Genomic DNA, 18,264 nt, shown 5'->3' with positions numbered 1-18,264 from the left:
CAGGCCATGGCCAGCACAGGACCTGACAGCCAGACAGTGTTGGGGGCTATTTCCTGTTTTGAGGTGACTGGGTGGGCAGGGCACTGGGGCAGGGTAAATGTGGTGTATGTGGGGGTGGGGGGGGGGGGGTGAGATGGGACGTGGGGGTCAGCTGAGGGTGTCAGGGTGTCTCACCACAGCGATGCCGATGACAGCTCAGCAGGTTCTTGCTCGGCCTCCTGGGGGTGATGACCACTTCAAGCCCTGGCAGGCTGGCGCTCCCTGCCTCCATCCCAAAGTAAGCTGTAAAAACTTCAGGCATCCAGCGGCGAGCTCCGTTGTATTCCGTGCCGCGCTGTGTGCCCCGCCTCTTCCTGCCTTCAAAGTCTCTGGGAGTTGTAGTTTCCTGCTGCGTGCCCCTGCTCTGTTCTCCACAGCCACCGCCACAAGGAACTTGAGCGTGGTCCTGACTACAACTCCCAGAATGCAGCGCGGGAGTAAAACAGCCAATTGGCTGCTGCTGCAGCCGATTTCCTGCACACAGGAAAAAAAAAAAAAAACAGTCCAACTCAGTTCTGCAATTGCCGGGGGGGCCGGGTTCAGGACCCTGGCGGGCCGAATGCGGCTCGCGGGCCGTAGTTTGAAAACCCCTGCCTTAGAGTCTGCAGTGGAAACTCCGGAGATTGCTGTTCCCAAAGCTGAAGTGCTGACAACAGGGCAGAACTCTGCTAGCCTCTGCCCAGCACCAGTAACATCTTCTGGATTCCACAGACAGGAGATGGTGAATTTCAATCCCCAGATACCACCAGAGACTGGGGATTTAATAGACTTTTCTGTTGAGGAGGAACAACCTGGTGAGCCTCCTGCAGAAGAGCTGACTTCAGAGCATGGAGCTGTGGACCCCTACATACAAAAATCGGTGGCCCTGAAGGGTTTGTGCAAGGCCACCGATGTTTCGATGTACTGCCAAGTGGAACAGCTGGCAGCTGGGCAGAACGCTACTGGCCTCTGCCCACAACAATCAACTCCGCAGGAGCTCCAGGGTGAGAATGCAATCGGCACCTCACAACTGCAGCTTGAGCTGATATCAGTGGATGGGACTGCGGTATTCACTGACAGCAATCCAGCAGAAGAGCCGAATGGACCCTATATGTATTTGACATGTATTTTTCCGGCTGCTGTCAGTTCTGGCCGATGATCGTCCACTGTCATACCCTCCACTAACTCAAATTTTTTTTTTTTTATTTTTACATTTTTATTTAAAAAAAAAATTGATCACTTTTAAACATCCTTTTGTGACAGTAATATGCAGTGACAGTTGCTCTTTATGGAGGGATCTGGGGTCTAAAAGACCCCAAATCCCTCCTCTGCACTTAAAAGCGTTCAAAATGCGAAGTTTGACTGTTTTGAATGCTGTCTTTTTTTTTTTTTTAATCTGGTGCCTTTAAGTCTCCAGTACCCGGAAGTGATGTCATGGCATTGCTTCTGGGTTTTTCATCAGAGACCCAATCAGAGCCAATCGGCAGACCTTCCTGGTAGGAGGGGAGACCCGGAAAAAGCTGCAGAAGGGGGTGGGGGGATGTCTCTTCCCACTCCTTGTAATGACAATCGAGCGGCTGTTCAGCCACATATTGGTTGTCATTACAAGAAAGCCGACTGTCGGCTCTAAACACCGGTACCGGGGTGATCCTCACTAGCTGCAGGCATCAATGCAGTACAACCCCCTGAATCCGAGGCCGCATATTTGCGTTCTGTCGGCGCTAAGGGGTTAAGAATGGAACTTCCTGTACATGGAGACATTGCAGGAGAATCAAAAAGTGAAGAATTAGTGATTCTCCTGATTCATTCATTCCTATTCATTTATAGAGAGACCTCCTAGTCACTCGAATCAAATCAAATGTATATTTAGGCAGACTATAATTTCAGACCTCTTATAAATGTATATAGTAATGTGTGTATTTCTCTCTTCTATGAAAAGTTGTACAAATATGTGAGAAAATCATTTTACTTGGACCCAACCGGAGATGCAATCTACTTTCATGCGAATCAAGAAGCTCGTGGCACTCTTTTGTTATGCAGTTGGGTTAAAACGGAATATTACGATCTTTTATATATTCCAATTACTTTAATTGAATGGCCAGACTTTGTTCCCGGAACGTTTCCCGATATGAGTGACCCCATCTACTGGAAGAAAGGAAAGGTAAGAAATGACTTCCCTGTTTTCTGTTTCTCATTTGCTGGGGAGGTTCAGAATTGGGATTTATGGGGATTTTTCAGCCTTATTTTAACCACTTCTGGACCGGAAGGATTTTCCCCCTTAACTACTTGCCGTCCGCCGCAAGTTGATATACTGCGGCGGTCAGCCCCGGCCAGGCAAAGTGACATATATATACGTCACTAGCCTGTGACTGGTTTGTGAGCCAATAGCGTGCGAGCGCGCTCCCACTGAGGTACGCGCCCGCCGCGGCTCGTTCACGGAGGAGTCCGCGCGCGTGACCGGCGGACCCGATGTCTGCCGGTCACACTACGATCGTCGGTAGAGAGAGAGAAAGGCGGGTGGCTAATGTAAACAAGCCGCCTGTCATTCTCCCCTGTGTAAAAATGGAGATCAGACGGTTCTACTATGTAGAACCGTTGATCTCTGTTTTTACAATAGGAGACATGTCCCATCACAGTTAGAAACACGCCCCTAGGACACACTTAACCCCTCCCTCTCCAATACAGTTAACCCCTTCCCTGCCAGTGTCATTTTTACAGTAACAGTGCATATTTTTAGCACTGATTACTGCAGTAATGTCACTGCTAACCCCAAAAGTGTCAAAAATGTCAGTCAAGGGTCCGATCTGTCCGCCGCAATGTCGCAGTCCCGCAAAAAAAATCGCAGATCGCCGCCATTACTCGTTTTAAAAAAAAAACACCAAAAATGACAAAAATCTTTCCCTTTGTTAGTAAACGCGATAACTTTTGCGCAAACCAATCAAAATACGCTTTTTGCGATTTTTTTTACCAAACATATGTAGCATAAAACAAATTGGCCGAAAATGTTAAAAAATTTTGATTTTTGCATTTTTTTTTGGGGGAATTTCATATAAAAAAATGTGAAAAATATTGTTATTTTTGCAAAATTTACTCTGTTTTTTTTTGTTTATAGCGCATGATCAAAAAATCGCACAGGCGATCAAATACCACCAAAAGAAAGCTCTGTTTGTGGGAAAAAAAAGGACATGAAATTCGTTTAGGTACAGTGTCGCACGACCGCGCAATTGTCCGTTAAAATCACGCAGCAAAAAATCGCTGGTCGGAATGGGGGTAAAATCTTCCGGGGCTTAAGTGGTTAATGACCAGGCCATTTTTTGCAATTCAGCACTGCGTTACTTTACCGTTCAATTGCGCAGTCGTGCGATGCTGTACCCTAAAAATAAATGTATGTCCTTTTTTTTCCCACACATAGAGCTTTCTTTTGGTGGTATTTGATCACCTGTGCGATTTTTATTTTTTGTGCTGTAAACAAAAAAAAGCAACAATTCTGAAAAAAAAACAAATATTTTTCACTTTCTGCTGTAAAAAAAATTGAAAAATCTAATTTTTTCATAATTTTAGGCCAATTTGTATTCTGCTACACAATTTTGGCAAACAAATCGCAATAAGCGTATTTTGATTGGTTTGCACAAAAGTTATTGCGTCTACAAACTACGGCAAAGATTTATGTCATTGTTATTGTTTTTATTTTTTTTTACTAGTAATGGTGGCGATTTGCGATTTTTAGCGGGCCTACAACATGACAGTGGACAGATCGGACCCCTAACTGACATTTTTGACACTTTTGGGGGGACCAGTGACATCACTACAGTAATCAGTGCTAAAAATATGTACTGTTACTGTAATAATGACACTGGCAGGGAAGGGGTTAACCCATTGGCGATCAAAGGGTTAAATGTGAGCCTAGGGGGTGCTTTCTAGCTGTGAGGGGGAGGGGCTTGTGAAATCAATACAGAGACCTGGGATATAGGAGGAACACAGGAGCTCTGCATTGATTACTGAGAGAACATCGGTCGTCCGTGTTCACAACAGCAGACCGCCGTTTTCTCTTCACGGGGAGCGATCACGGGTACCAGCCCCTTGGATCAGCTTCCCCGCTGGCGTGGGGGCGCGTGCCCCCAGGATCGCTCCCGTGAACCACTGTACAAGTATAGCGATTCACAGGAACCTGCCAACCTGCCGCCGTATATAGGTGGCGGCTGGTCAGTAAGTGGTTAAGACTAGGGATGATCGAACAGTTTGGGTCGACCATCGGTTCGACCCGAACATTGGCTGTTCGAGGTTCGGCCGAATTCCGAACTTTTTGCTGAAAAAGTTCGGAATTCGGCAACCAAACCCGACCAAAAAGCCTGTGATTGGACCAGAACCATCAGTAAAAAACAATTGAGGGGGCAGGAGAATGCTAGGAATGTGATTGGAGTGACTAGGGGGTCCAGAGGCCAATCATTAGTGAATACGCCCCCCAGTATATAATATAGCCCCCGCCAAATTCCTAGCATTGTAATACAGGGACATGGAAGAGAGTGGAAGCAGTTCTGTGACTTCTGATACAAAGTGTCATTTAGCAATTTTTAGTGTGAGGAAAGGGATATCTATTGTACTTAGGGTGCTATTTTCCACTATAGTTAGATTTAATAATCTAGTTTCTGTAGGGAAAGTGTTAAGTGCCAGGGTGACCGTAGTGTAGTGTAGGGTTAACTGACTCTGACTGCTATGGCAGGGTGACCAAACCCTTCCATGTCAGGGTGACCGCTATAGAGAAAAGATCGTTTCTCTTAGGTCACTTATAGAACAGCGATATGGCTTCTCGCCGGTCAGCCTGCTTTTTGCTGCAGGTGTTCATAGGGCTTTTTTGAGGACAAGTTTGGAGTCAGGCATGACATCTGAACTTCTGTATAGGGGTATATATAAACACACATGTATGTATATATACACCTACACATACATAGGTGTGAAAATAGCAGAACACTATGCTTGTGCTAATGAAATAATTAACAGGCATATGTCTCCGCTCCTATCACACCTATATATGTGTATGTGTATATATACATAGAAGTGTGTGTGTATATATACCCCTATACAGAAGTTCAGATGTTTTGCATGCCTCCAAAGACCCCAAAAAAATGCCCAAAAAAAGCCTGTGCCAAAAAAAAACGCCCAGGTGTGTTATTGCAGGGGTTTTTTTTGACACTCCCACCACCATGCTTGACACACTTGTCTTTGTACTCCTCACCTGGTTTCCGCCACACTTGCTTGACATCATCTGAACCAAATACATTTATCTTGGTCTCATCAGAGCACAGGAGATGGTTCCAGTAATCCATGTCCTTAGTCTGATTGTCTTCAGCAAACTGTTTGCAGGTTTTCTTGTGCATCATCTTTAGAAGAGGCTTCATTCTGGGACGACAGACATGCAGACCAATTTGATGCAGTGTGCGGCTTATGTATACAAAAAATTTGGTGCAGCGCAAATCTATAACTAAGCAAATAATAAACTGAGCAAATGATAAATGAAGGAGCAGTCCATATGAAGAAGGTAAAGTCCCAAGATCCAAGCGAGAGGGTGTAAATAAATAATAAATAAATGATAAGCAGAATCCACACAAAGTGCTGAGTAAGAAAGGCTACATCCAGTGTTGATATCCTTCACCAAGAGCACACACATGCGCTCACCTCAAAATTAGACCCCTGTATTACCAGCGGGTCTAATGAGCAGGAACATACAACATCCATCCAAATATATCATCAGCAGAGGTTATCACAAATTTCCAGGTCCAACAACACAGATAAACCGTGATCCAGAGAATCGCATACAAAGAAGAGAGACAACTCTAAGTGTAAACTGTATGGGTAAGTATTTTATTAAAAATAATCTCACTTACAATGAAGTAGTGCAATGTAGGCGCATCTGTAAACATCAGGATAAAAGTAGACAGCACCGCAGTCTCCACTAAGAGGAAGCGAGCCGCACGGTGCTCGGAACAGCAGCGGGTGACGTCAGGTGTGGGCGACTCCACCTCCCGTAAGCGTTACGTCCTACAGGACTTTGTCAGCGGGGCCGGTCTGAGCACTGACAGGCTTACCCAACACCCCTTCAACCTCTGCAGTAGTGATGAGCTGAACACCCCCCAGTTCGGTTCGCACCAGAACCCCGCGAACGGGGAAAAGGTAGTTAGAACATGCAAATTCCATTGAAGTCTATGCATGAAAAATCAAAAGTGCTCATTTTAAAGACTTAAATGCAAGTTATTGCCCAAAAAAGTGTATGGGGGTCCGGGTACTACCCTGGTGAACATGTACCAATGCAAATATTTTTTTAACAACTATTGTTTTTACAGGAGCAGTGATTTTAATAATGGTTAATGTGAAACAATAAAAATGAAAAATTCCTAATGATATTCCTAAATATCGTGCCTGGGGGGCCCCTTATGGCGCTTTTCCACTGTATGGAACCGAATGGTTCGGCTCGCTTATGTGCTTTTCCACTGCTGGTACCGCATGGTATGGTGTAGTAACGGTTCGGTACGGTACGGCGGCGCTTTTCCACTGCATGGAACCGAACGGTACGGCTCTTAAAAACAGTACCACCTCGATTGTGGTTCCAAGAGGTACCATACCCGGTACCATATCCCACAATCCTTTGCATGCAGTCACTACTAGCCACTGATTGATCAGAGAATCCCACCCACCCCGTTGTTATCCCACCCACTTAACTTTAGTACTACTTTAGTGGAAAAGCAAACCATACCGTACCGTACCGAACCGTTCCAACACCGTACCATGCGGTACCAGCAGTGGAAAAGCAAACCGGGCCAAGCAGGGTCAAGCAGGGCCGAGTAGAGCCGAGCAGGTACTTGCAGTGGAAAAGTGCCATTAATGTGTCTGTAAAGTGGCACATCTGTATGGATGCTGCTGCAGCAATACTGACCAGGCCATTTTTTGTGATTCAGGACTGCATTACTTTAAAGGACAATTGCAGGCTCGTGCGACACTGTACCCTAAACAAATTAATGTCCTTTTTTTTCCCACAAATAGAACTTTCTTTTGGTGGTATTTGATCATCCGTGCAATTTTTATTGCAAGTGCTGACTCACCTTGACTAACCTGTTTCTGCACAGCATGAGCTGGGGATTTAATAGACTTTTCCGCTGAGGAGGAACATCCCAGTGAGCCTACAGCAGAAGAGAGGGCATCCAGGCATAGCGCTGCTGACCTCTGCCTGCAACAATTTGTGACCAAGGAAGATGTGTGCAAGGCCACTGACTTTTCAACTTACTTCCCTGCACAACAGCTGGCATCAGGGCCTAACATTACTGAGCACTTCCCAACACCAACAGCAGCTTCAGCCTCCCTGAGAGAAGAGGCAGCTGACCTTTCTCCTACACCCCTGACAGGGACCTGGGATTTCCTGCCAGCAGCATCTGTGGAGTTACAAGGAACTTCTCCAGCTGAAGCACTGACAACTGGACAGAGGATCCAAGACCTCTGCCCCACACCTGTGGCCGTTCCAGAGGCCAAGGGTGAGAAGGCGGTGATCAATCCCCAGCAGCAGATCAGGATCCAGGGGGAGCAGAGAGAGGACTTTTTCCTCCTCCCTTCCAAACAGTCAGTCAGAGCAGAGGAAACAGTCACTCCCCAACGGCAGCCACACAGTTCAGAGAAGAAGGTGGTCATCCTTCCTCCTCAGCGAGAGATCCACAGTCTGGGAGCAGAGGAAGCTGGTCTCCCCCCCCCCCCCAACAGTTACCCGGAGTGGATTATGTGGAGTCCCCAGCAGAAGTGCTGGCAACAGGGCAGCGTGCTACCAACCTCTGCCCAGCACCCGCAACAGCTACAGAGTTCCAGGAAGCTGGGGCAATCACCCCCTCCCCCCAGCAAAAAGCTGATGAAGTGAAGCTTCTACTCCCAGCTGAAGTGCTGCCACCCGGTCAGAGCGTCAACGACCTCTGCCCCACACCTACTGAAGACAACCCTTTCCTGCGGCCAAGAATGGAAATCAGGTTGACTACCTATGTGAGTTCACTCTGCCCTCAATTAACAAAAGATGGAGTTCCTGTGGTAGTGGATGGGACTACAGTCTTCACTTGTATACCCCAGGGATGCTGAAAAATCGGCCCAGATCCCCAACAGCCTGACAAAGTGAGCCCCGCCACCCTGTCTTCTCTCCAGCGGCTGAAATTACTCCCGGGAGAGGGGCCATTCCACGCTTATCCCCAGTGGCTGGTATGTTCTACGAGAGAGGCAGAGGTTGGCTGAGTGAGAAACGTTGTGTTCTGGACAGTTTGTTTGGGGTACTGGGTGGGTGCAGACATTGGGGGGGGGGGGGCGTGGAACACAGCCTACCTTAGAGAGGTTGGGAAATCCCTCTCTAAGCCCCCTAGGCCCCTCTTATGTGTAAGTCACCTTGTGTCTATTAGGGACACAGGGTGACCAAGAAGCCCAGTCTGGCCTGCCCAAACCAGACTTACACAGACTGAACGGCTATGAGAGCCCCATGTGCCTTGCCAGGACAAACTTACAAACTATGTGGAACTTTGTCAAGGAGGCTGCCATGATGGATTGACTCTTTGGGACTTGCTACCCGGCTAACTAAGGCACAGACTGATTGGAGGTTTGGTACCTGGTTAGTCTACCTTTGGGGGGGAAGATATGTGACGGGACTCACCATCACTGGGAGTGCAAGACAGGTACTTAATGGACACTGAGAATATGGTTTGGATTGCTTCAAGTGGAACAGAAATATTTGTCAGCCATGTATCTCGAGAAATATGTGAGGACTATTCTTGTCTGATTCTGAACATGTTAATTGAAAGAGCTAATCACATTGGCTTCTGTTCCATGTCCTTCAATGTCAGAGACGGACAGTCTGTGTATTGAGGTGTGATGTGGATTCTGTTAAGCCTGTCTGTCCCATTGTTAATTGTTAATATTATTAATATATTAATATATTGTGCATATTGTTTCTGTCCAGATGGCTAGATAATTAGTTCAGGTTAATTGTATTTCTGTATACAATTTCATCTGCATATGATAATGTAATCAGGCAACCCCTGACCTGATGGGGTAATTTGATCAGGAGGGGGATGTCCATGCTGTATATAAATTCTGTGTGACTGTTCAATAAAGGAGAAGGTTCCAGAACGAGCTAAGTTGTTGGCTAGCTTTGTATGGGGGGGGGGGGGGCGGCTGGAATATTTGATATCTATGTTCAAGACTGAAGAAAGCCATATACTGACGGAAGCCCACAAACACAGTGTGGGTCGCGGTTCCGTTACAAGGCCAAGTGCAGATCATGGCCAAGTGCAGATCAGACCAAGAACAGATCAGGCCAAGAACAGATCAGGTCGGTAACGAGTTAATGTTGTGCTTTCAGCACCCTAAATGTAAAGCTCTATCAGCATAAAGTAAAAATGCAAAACCAAGAAAATAAATTATAAAAACCCCAAAATGCCAGACCTGAAAACAAAACGCTTGCACCAAAAAAGTAGTTTAACCACTTCAGCTCCGAAAGGTTTTACCCCCTTCATGACCAGGCCATTTTTTGCTATTTGGCACTGTGCTTTTTTAACTGGTGATTGGGCGGTCATGCAATGCTGTACCCAAATTAAATTTATATCATTTTTTCCCCACAAATCAAGCTTTCTGTTGGTGGTATTTGATCTCCGCTGCGTGTTTTTAATTTTTTAATATATAAATGTTTTTTTATTTTCTGCTACTGTATAAATCATATCAAATAAAAACATTTTAAAAATTAAATGTCTTCATAGATTTAGGACAAAATGTATTCTCCTACTGGAAAAAAAAATCCCAAGGATATATTAATTGGTTTGGGTGAAAGTTATAGCGTCTACAAACTATGGTATATACAGTGGAATTTTTATTTATTTATTTTTTTATACTAGTAATGGCCGTAATCAGTGACTTATTGAGGGACTGTGATAGCACAGCGGATAGTCTGACACTAACTGACACTTTATAGGAACTGACACTGACATCATTAGAGACACTAATACTAATAATGATAATAATAGTGATCAGTGATAATATTATATGCTGTCACTGCACTAAAGAAACTGGCTGGCTACTCCCCCAATTTAATTCCATTCCAGACCCCTCGGTGTGGGCCAGATGGGGAATTACTACTCTGAGACATGTGATGAGAGATGGGAAACTTATGCCGTTTCAAGATCTTAGGCATTTATATCGGTTTCCGGGATCATTTGAGTTCAGGTTCTGGCAGTTGAGGCGTTATATTGGAGCCCAATTACCGAAACCTGTAATTCTGGAGTCGGACTCGATGGAGGGGCTTCTTATCTCCGGAGTGTTGAACAAACCACTGTCTACCCTTTTCCTGTACCTGACTGCTCCCATAGCAAGCTGTGTTGTTGTGGGGGCATTCGGCAGGAGGGAGGGGCCAGAAGTGCCAGTGGGTTGCCCCAGAAGAGGAGGATCTGGGCTGCTCTGTGCAAAACGAACTGCTCAGAGCAGGTAAGTATAACATGTTTGTTATTTTTAAGCAAAAAAGAAAAAAAGTTTTTACACTCACTTTAACCCAAAATTAAAGGCATTATCAACACACAATAGGAGTCAATAAACACCCCAAATGAGTGAAAACCCCAAAATATTGTCCCTGAATGGATCTCAGATCTGCAGAATTCTATCAATGGTAGAGGCAAACCCGAACCTCATTCCTATTTGTAACATAAGATATGATGGAAATTTACAAAATAATAAAATAATAAAATAATAATAAAAACAATAACAATGATAATAATAATAATAATATTCTGTGATTTCAGCCTCCGGTGTCTCGGTGCTCAGATCCCTGTTTACCTGGTAGCAGAAAAAAGTTTGGATCTACAATGCATAAATGCTGCCATGAGTGCGTCTCGTGTCCGGAAGGAGAGATCTCCAACATTTCCGGTAGAGTTTGTATTTGTTAGTAAGTTATTGTTGGACTGGGCAGAAGATATCACTGTGGGTAAAGTATTGGTCAGGGAATAAGACATATGAAGGACATCTCTGCAATGTCTGCACATTTCCCCATATGTTATCACTTTCAATTCCATGCAAGTACAGAAAGATACAGGCTGATCCTGCCAGAAATGTATTTAGCTCCTGAGTCCTGTTGTGGACTGGCAACACTCAGGAGATGTGGAATGAAGTCAAAAGAAATGGTGTCAGCCCTGCCCAGTTGTATTTTACTACTACTACTACCATTATTACTACTACAAAACTACTGAATCCTTCCTTTATTCTCATTTTTTCTGAAAGTATCAAAAGGTATTTTTTGCACTTTGTAATTAAAGTGGACCTGTCATAGATTTACGAGTCTGAATGAACCCATTCCAGATATGTCACAATGTACAGCAACAGTATAGTTTCTTCTACATTTCCACATTTATGATTATGGGTATCCTTGAGTTTCAGTCAGTGAGTTTGCCTAGGCTAAGATGATGTCATCAGTCCACTGCAGGCAGGAGGAAGCAGTTCCCTAGGTTGTCAACCTCCCCCCCCCCCCCCCCCCCAGTGATCAGACCGCATTTGCAGCAAGTCACAAGGTGAGAGTCTGCAGTGGGGGGGCTGATCTGTGTCAGGTATCCAAGAGCACAGCCAAGAACTGAACAGGCTCTAAAATTCACATAATTTTGTCATCTCTGTCTGTCTGTCTATCCAGAGGCATAGCTTGAAGCTTGTGGGCCCCAATGCAAAAATTGACCCCAACTACTACCACTGGTCGCCACTTCCGGCAAGCACAAAGATACTCCAAGTGGCCCTCAGTAGAGACCCCCCACTCCTCTCCACTAAGCATTGGCCACCCTCAGTACAAGCCCCCCCTCTCCACTAAGCATAGACCCTCCTCCCTGAAAACAGGCCCCCTATCCACTAGGTATAATCTCCATTCAGTACAGAACTCCCTCCTCACTCCCCACTAAGTATAGATCCTCTCGTTTAGTCCAAACCTCCCCCCTCCACTAAGTAAAGAACCCCCCACTCCACTAAGCATAAACCCCCCCTCAGTACAAACCCCCCTCCCCCAGTACAGACCCCCAACTCCACTAAGCACATACCCCCTCAGTACAGACCCTGCTCCCTCAGTACTGACCCCCCTCTCTACTAAGCAAAAATCCCCGCCTCTGTACAAACCCCCCCTCTACTAAGTATAGACCCTCTCCTTCAGTCCAGATCCTCCCTCTCCAATAGGTACAGACCCCCTCCCTCAGTACAGACCCCCCTCTCCACTAAGCATAGATCCCCCCTCAGTAAAGACCCCACTCCCTCAGTACAGAAACCCCTCCACACTAACTAGAGAACCCCTCAGTGTAGACCCCCTTGCTCAGTGCAGACCCCCCTTTCCACTAAGTATAGACCCCCCTCCCTCAATACAGACCCCTCCTCCACTAAGTACAGACCCCCCTTCCCTTAGTACAGACCCCCCACTCCACTAAGCATAGACCCCCCCTCTGTACAGACCCCCCTCCATCAATACAGATACCCCTGCCATCCCATGTCCATAGTACCCCCTTAGTACAGACTCAAATCCCTTCCAGCCCCCCTTCCCCAGCATAGAACTGTAAAGATCTCCAGAATTAGCCTCCCTCGGCTCTGAGGGCTCTATGAGGCAGGCAGAGGCGGTGCTGCAGTGTACATACAACAGACACGTGTAACACTGTGCAACACACACAAAAATACATTGTCAGGAAGTCGCTAAACAATCACCATGAACTTCCTCTGCAGTCCTCAGGCAGCTCACCTTATGCAGACTTTCAGCTCCACTAAACGCTATAGAAGTCTCCTGCTCTGCATCCCCAACCTCTACTCACTTCTCTCTCCACTCAACCTGCCCTCTCACAAAGTGTTACTGGAAAAAATAAACTCAGAGGGCCCAGGAGCTCTGCATCCCATGACTGTACACCGACACAAAACATCATGGGAATTGTAGTCTATCCCTTGTCACAGTGCCTCATCTTGTCTGCAGGAAAAGACTACAACTCCCAGCCAGCTCAGGCCTTCTGAGTTTACTTTACCCAGTGACACAGTGTGACAGGGAATAATGTGACAGGGGGATGTGCGGGCACCCTGGAGCAATGGACGGGGTCACAATTGCGACCCCTGTCACCCTGTAGCTACGCCTATCTATCTATCTATCTATTGCAATTTCTTATGTTTTCTTTTACTCTCCCACAATGCACTGATGGAAATCCCATTGCTAGCTGTGAGACAACACAAAACAATCTGTCTCCTCAGAAGCTCTGACCCCGATCCTCATTGTGTTTGTATTGTTCATCCTGCAGACAGTGAAAACTGCATGAAATGTCCTGATGATGAATTTCCAAATGAGAAGAAGGATCGGTGTGTTCCAAAATTGGTGGAATTTCTCTCCTACACTGATGACACCATTGTTGCAGTATTTTCAGCTGTCTCCATCCTCTGTTGTCTTCTGACTGGTTTAATATTGCGGATATTTATCCATTACCAGGACACCCCCATTGTTAAAGCCAATAACCGAAACCTGAGCTTTGTTCTCCTGGTCTCCATAATGCTGAGCTTCCTCTGTGTCTTCTTGTTCTTCGGCCGTCCAGTAGATGTGACCTGCATGCTGCGTGTGACCTCTTTTGGTGTCATCTTCTCAGTTGCCGTCTCTTCTCTACTTGCCAAAAGTATTATGGTGTGTATTGCTTTTAAAGCCACCAAACCTGGGAGTCCCTGGAGGAGATGGATGGGAGCCAAACTACCCAAATCTATCATTTGTGTCTTCTCATTGGTTCAAGTCATAATCTGTGTCACTTGGTTGTCTATTTCTCCCCCCTTCCAGGATCGGGACAATCACTCTTATCAGGGAAAGGTCATCATTGAGTGTAATGAGGGTTCAGTTATCGGCTTCTACTCCGTCCTGGGATATATGGGACTTCTGGCAGCTGTGAGTTTCATTATAGCTTTTTTAGCCAGGACATTACCGGACAGTTTTAATGAGGCCAAGTACATCACCTTCAGCATGCTGGTCTTCTGCAGTGTCTGGATTGCCATGATCCCGGCCTATCTGAGCACCAGAGGGAAATACATGGTGGCTGTGGAGGTTTTTGCTATAATGGCCTCAAGTTCTGGACTTCTTGGCTGTATATTTTTCCCAAAATGTTTCATAATTCTGTTCAGACCTGAGCTGAATACAAAAACTGTTATCCATTAATATGTATGGAGCAACACTGGACTACCAGTAGTTATAGCATTATCTCTATTATTGTTCATTTCAGTATTTTGTTAGTGTATTGAGAATGAACACTGTTACATGTTAAACTTTTAAGCGCCGGTTCACACTACCGCGACGCTACTTCCCATAACATTGAAGTCTATGGCGGTCGCCTCCTGGTCGCCCCAAAGAAGCTCCGGACCCTTTTTCTAGGTCGGAGCGACTTGTGTCGCTCCTATTAGAACGGGTCCGCAGCTTCCCTATGGGAGGCGACCTGCGGCGACCTGTGAGGCGATGATATTGTATGTAGATGTATCCGGCTGTATCCAGATGTAGTCATTAGTTGAAGTTGATGAGATGATGTTCTCAGTAAGTTCACATTATAAGTGATAAGTTGGGTTAATTTTAATAAAGATTTCCTTTATAGAACCTTATAAAAAAATCTTTCTCCTTGTATATATTTCTCTGTAAACTTCTGCCACAAGGGAGTATTCGGCTTCCCCATACAATGCTGCAGAGACGACCCTCCTTCCCCCGCACCTCGCCAGATCCTGATATGAAAACTTCCAAAGCTAAAAACAGATTCCAGGGGCTCATTGACCAATCAGAGGATTTATTCTGAAGAAGACATTAAACATTAGAGTTATGGTAGCTTAATGTGTTTTCAAATGAATGTTTTTACTAAATAGGGGCCCCATAATAGGATATTTCTGCCATCTCCAAGATCTTCTAGTCAGACGTGTCAAAGAAAAAGATGAAAAGAATAGGAAGTACCAAACCCCCCCCCATCTCTTCCTATAAATACTCAAATCATACACACTAAGAACTACACTGGATACAAATAAAATATAAAAATATATAATTAAACCCCAAAATATGATTTATTATCAATCAATACTTCTCAAATAAATATAATCATTCTTACATAAAACATTAAATGTGCAAATAATAAAGTGCCAAACGTGTAAGATGAATACATAAATCTCCAATGATTTACCATACAAAAACCCATCCCACAATAAAAGTGCCAAAGAATGTGCAAAATGATGAAATTCCCTTAAATCATGTGCAACATGTGAAGAATAAGATCAATTCCCCCACAATGCTAAGTGCAATAAATCCCTCCTCAGTGACGTGGAAGAAGATTCCTCCTTTGTGTTCTTCCAATGATCTCTTCATGAACCCCAAATCCATCATCCACTCACCCTATAAGTCTAACCTCTTCAATGAATAAGTTGGTCATAGAGCGATTGTTTTATATAAATAATCAGCCGGGTAACTCGGATCCACATAGACAAATGTAGTCCCACATGAAACAAAAGCACACTTTTCTATAGAAAAAATCCTCCTGTTCCTGTACAACAAAATCAGTTCAGCGTAAAAGAGAGACCCTATCAACACAAAATAATCATCAATATACCCAAAAAAGAAATGCAAACACCTAAACCCCCCCCCCCCCTCCTGAAACAAGATCCAGGAGAAAGGGAAGCAATGCAATAAAACAAATATGGATACATTGCCTGGCAGAGGTGATGAGTACGAAGAATATCACCTAGGTGAGAGTAGAGAGAGGGGTGTCTCTTATGGGTTCCAAAGACCATTTCTGGAGGCCAGAGAGAACCAGATTTCCATGGATGAACTGAATAGTGGACCCTCTGTGCTATCTGTACATTGGAGAGTGTGGGAGCCGCAAAAAAGGACCGAGGAACAAAGTCTAAGTACACACCCCAGATCTTCACCAAAGACCCTGAAAAAAGCAGAAACTTCCCCTTTGACAATAGTGAGAGCCAAACACTGGTCCAGAGCCAGTCATTGTCCCTCCCGCCATCACTGCTTTGTTGTGGTTTTTATTATTTTTCTTTTACATTTTTTATCTTTTTACATTTTTTTCTTACATTATTGTAATATATTATTTTATATTATTATTTATTATATTATTTTATTATATTATTATATTTTTTCCTTGTCAGGCTGTTCTTTCCTTGATAATAGAAACCATGGCAGGGAAGGCAAGACTACAACTTAGGTCGCTTTCACACTTGTGTGACTTATCCTGAGACTTGGGACTGCAAAATCGCATGACAAGACGTAATCCATGTTTTCCAATGAGTACCATTCATATCTGTGCCACTTCAAAGTACTCCCTGCACTACTTTGATCCGACTTTGATGTGTTTTGAGGTCCATAGACCTCAAGATTTCACAGGCATTGCCTCAAGTCCATTCAAAATCATGGCAAAAGTTGCGTCACTTTTAGGTTGCACAAGTGTAAAGGAGGCCTAAAATGCATTCAAATCATTATATCTTTGGATTAGAGAGGGTCAAGGACGTACCATTGGCTGGAGGTGACCAGTATGTGCTTGAGGTACTAGACTGCCCTGCTGTACATGTCATGTAAGGGAAAATACCTCAATTAATAGGAAAACAGTAGATAAGGTGATGACAGTTGAAGGGTTAGTTATCAGTCAGTTGTTGCAGACAGATATTGGCCCTTAAAATGAGGGTAAGATCCCAGCAGCCATAATGATATGAGCTTTATCTGTGATAGGGAAGAGATTAGTGTAGGGATTGTCAGGTCTGATAAAGTAGATGTAAGCCCTTACTGAATGTCATACAGGTATTGAGAAAGAATTTATGAAATTATAACTTCATTATTAATTGTATCTTTGCTTATTATAATATGTCTATGTAATGTAAGGCTGACGTGTCATTAGGGAAACCTTTTACCAAACTCCATGCCATTTCATGTCTTGTCAGATAAAGTTGTAATCTGATTGAACTTTGTAATTTCGGGTCATGGTTGTATTACCGATTCTGGAAATCTCCATCTCCATGTTATGATAATTCATTCACCCAACGCACACCTATAATACTTAGGACATAAAATGAGATTTCATTCAATAAAATAGTACAGCAATGAGATTCCCTGTGAAGTCTGTACTCTGTGACATCACATAACCCTACACCACCTGACCATTTCCTTATCAGTACTTGGTGAGCGAGCAGCCAGGAGAGACAAGAGGACGCCTTGGAAACTGACAACAGGGGGAACACAGATACCTACAGCCGGCAGGTAGGTCACTGTTAGAGCTTACTGTCCATCTTCCACCTTTCCCTGTCTGAGGGTCTCCGGGAGCCCAAACTCTCTCCGGACCTTGTGTGGTGGTAAGTGCTGAGTGAGTTGCTGTGGGATTGGGAATACACGGGGAAAGGTGTAAGTTTCTGTATTACTGAAGGGGCCCAAACTGTATAGTCTAAATATAAGAGTTTAACGGCTTCCTAAACAGTACGTTAAAAATTATACATAAACAGCCAGACAGGAGTAGCGTTGATACAGGTGGACGCACCCGAATACCCCCCCATATCCGCCACCTGCAGCACAGTCTGTGCCTACTGTGTCCACCAGACATAGAGGAACACAGATCACTGTACCAGAATGCTGTGGGCGGCTCTGGTACCATGCGATTGCTAATTGGGCAATCAGCAATCACATGCATCATAGTAAATAAGATTCTGGATTCTCTGTGATCGGTCACAGAGATCACATGGTACAAGTCCATTCACAGCAGCAGTGTACCATGTGATAGCTGTGACCAATCACAGCTCTTACAGTATTTCTCATTGGCTGCAGGAATCAGGAAGCTGGAAAGAGTGAGAACCATCATGTCTGTAAAAGCCATCACAGCGCAAATCCTTATTGCCTGTGACAAAGACACTGCGCAACCACAATATTGTGTACCGCTGGGGCTACCCAACAAAATTAACCATTACCCATGATGCTAATTCCTCAGTGAGGTAGTCTTGATGAAGGCCTTACACTGCTTCAATCCTGGGATATCCTATCTGCACAGTCCCCTGAAGGACCCCCCCTTCACCTCCAAGATAGATACTCAGGGTGACTGGCAAGTTGTGTCACATAAGAGGAGAAATAAAAAGCAAAATACCTGAACATCTCGTTTTCATAACCTATGATAATCTACTTGATTCCTGAAGCACTGTGGAGCTTACAGAGCACAAACTTCCCCTCCTGAGTAATGTGCAGGGAATCTAATACTAGAT

General features: G+C 44.7%; 1 protein-coding gene across 1 annotated transcript; it reads left to right on the top strand.

The window, feature by feature from the left end:
- Positions 1–2,146: 2,146 nt before the first annotated feature.
- On the top strand, positions 2,147–14,206 carry LOC309559503 (vomeronasal type-2 receptor 26-like; the record flags this gene model as incomplete). The annotated part of the gene is made up of 3 exons (XM_082262777.1): positions 2,147–2,179; positions 10,818–10,941; positions 13,314–14,206. The coding sequence occupies 3 exons, from the start codon at positions 2,147–2,149 to the stop codon at positions 14,204–14,206; spliced, it is 1,050 nt and encodes a 349-aa protein (XP_082118903.1).
- Positions 14,207–18,264: the final 4,058 nt, after the last annotated feature.

This window comes from Pelophylax lessonae (genome assembly GCF_965119305.1).
Source record: "Pelophylax lessonae genome assembly, chromosome: 1".
Lineage (NCBI taxonomy): Eukaryota > Metazoa > Chordata > Amphibia > Anura > Ranidae > Pelophylax > Pelophylax lessonae.
This window is presented reverse-complemented; position numbering and strand designations above follow the sequence as displayed.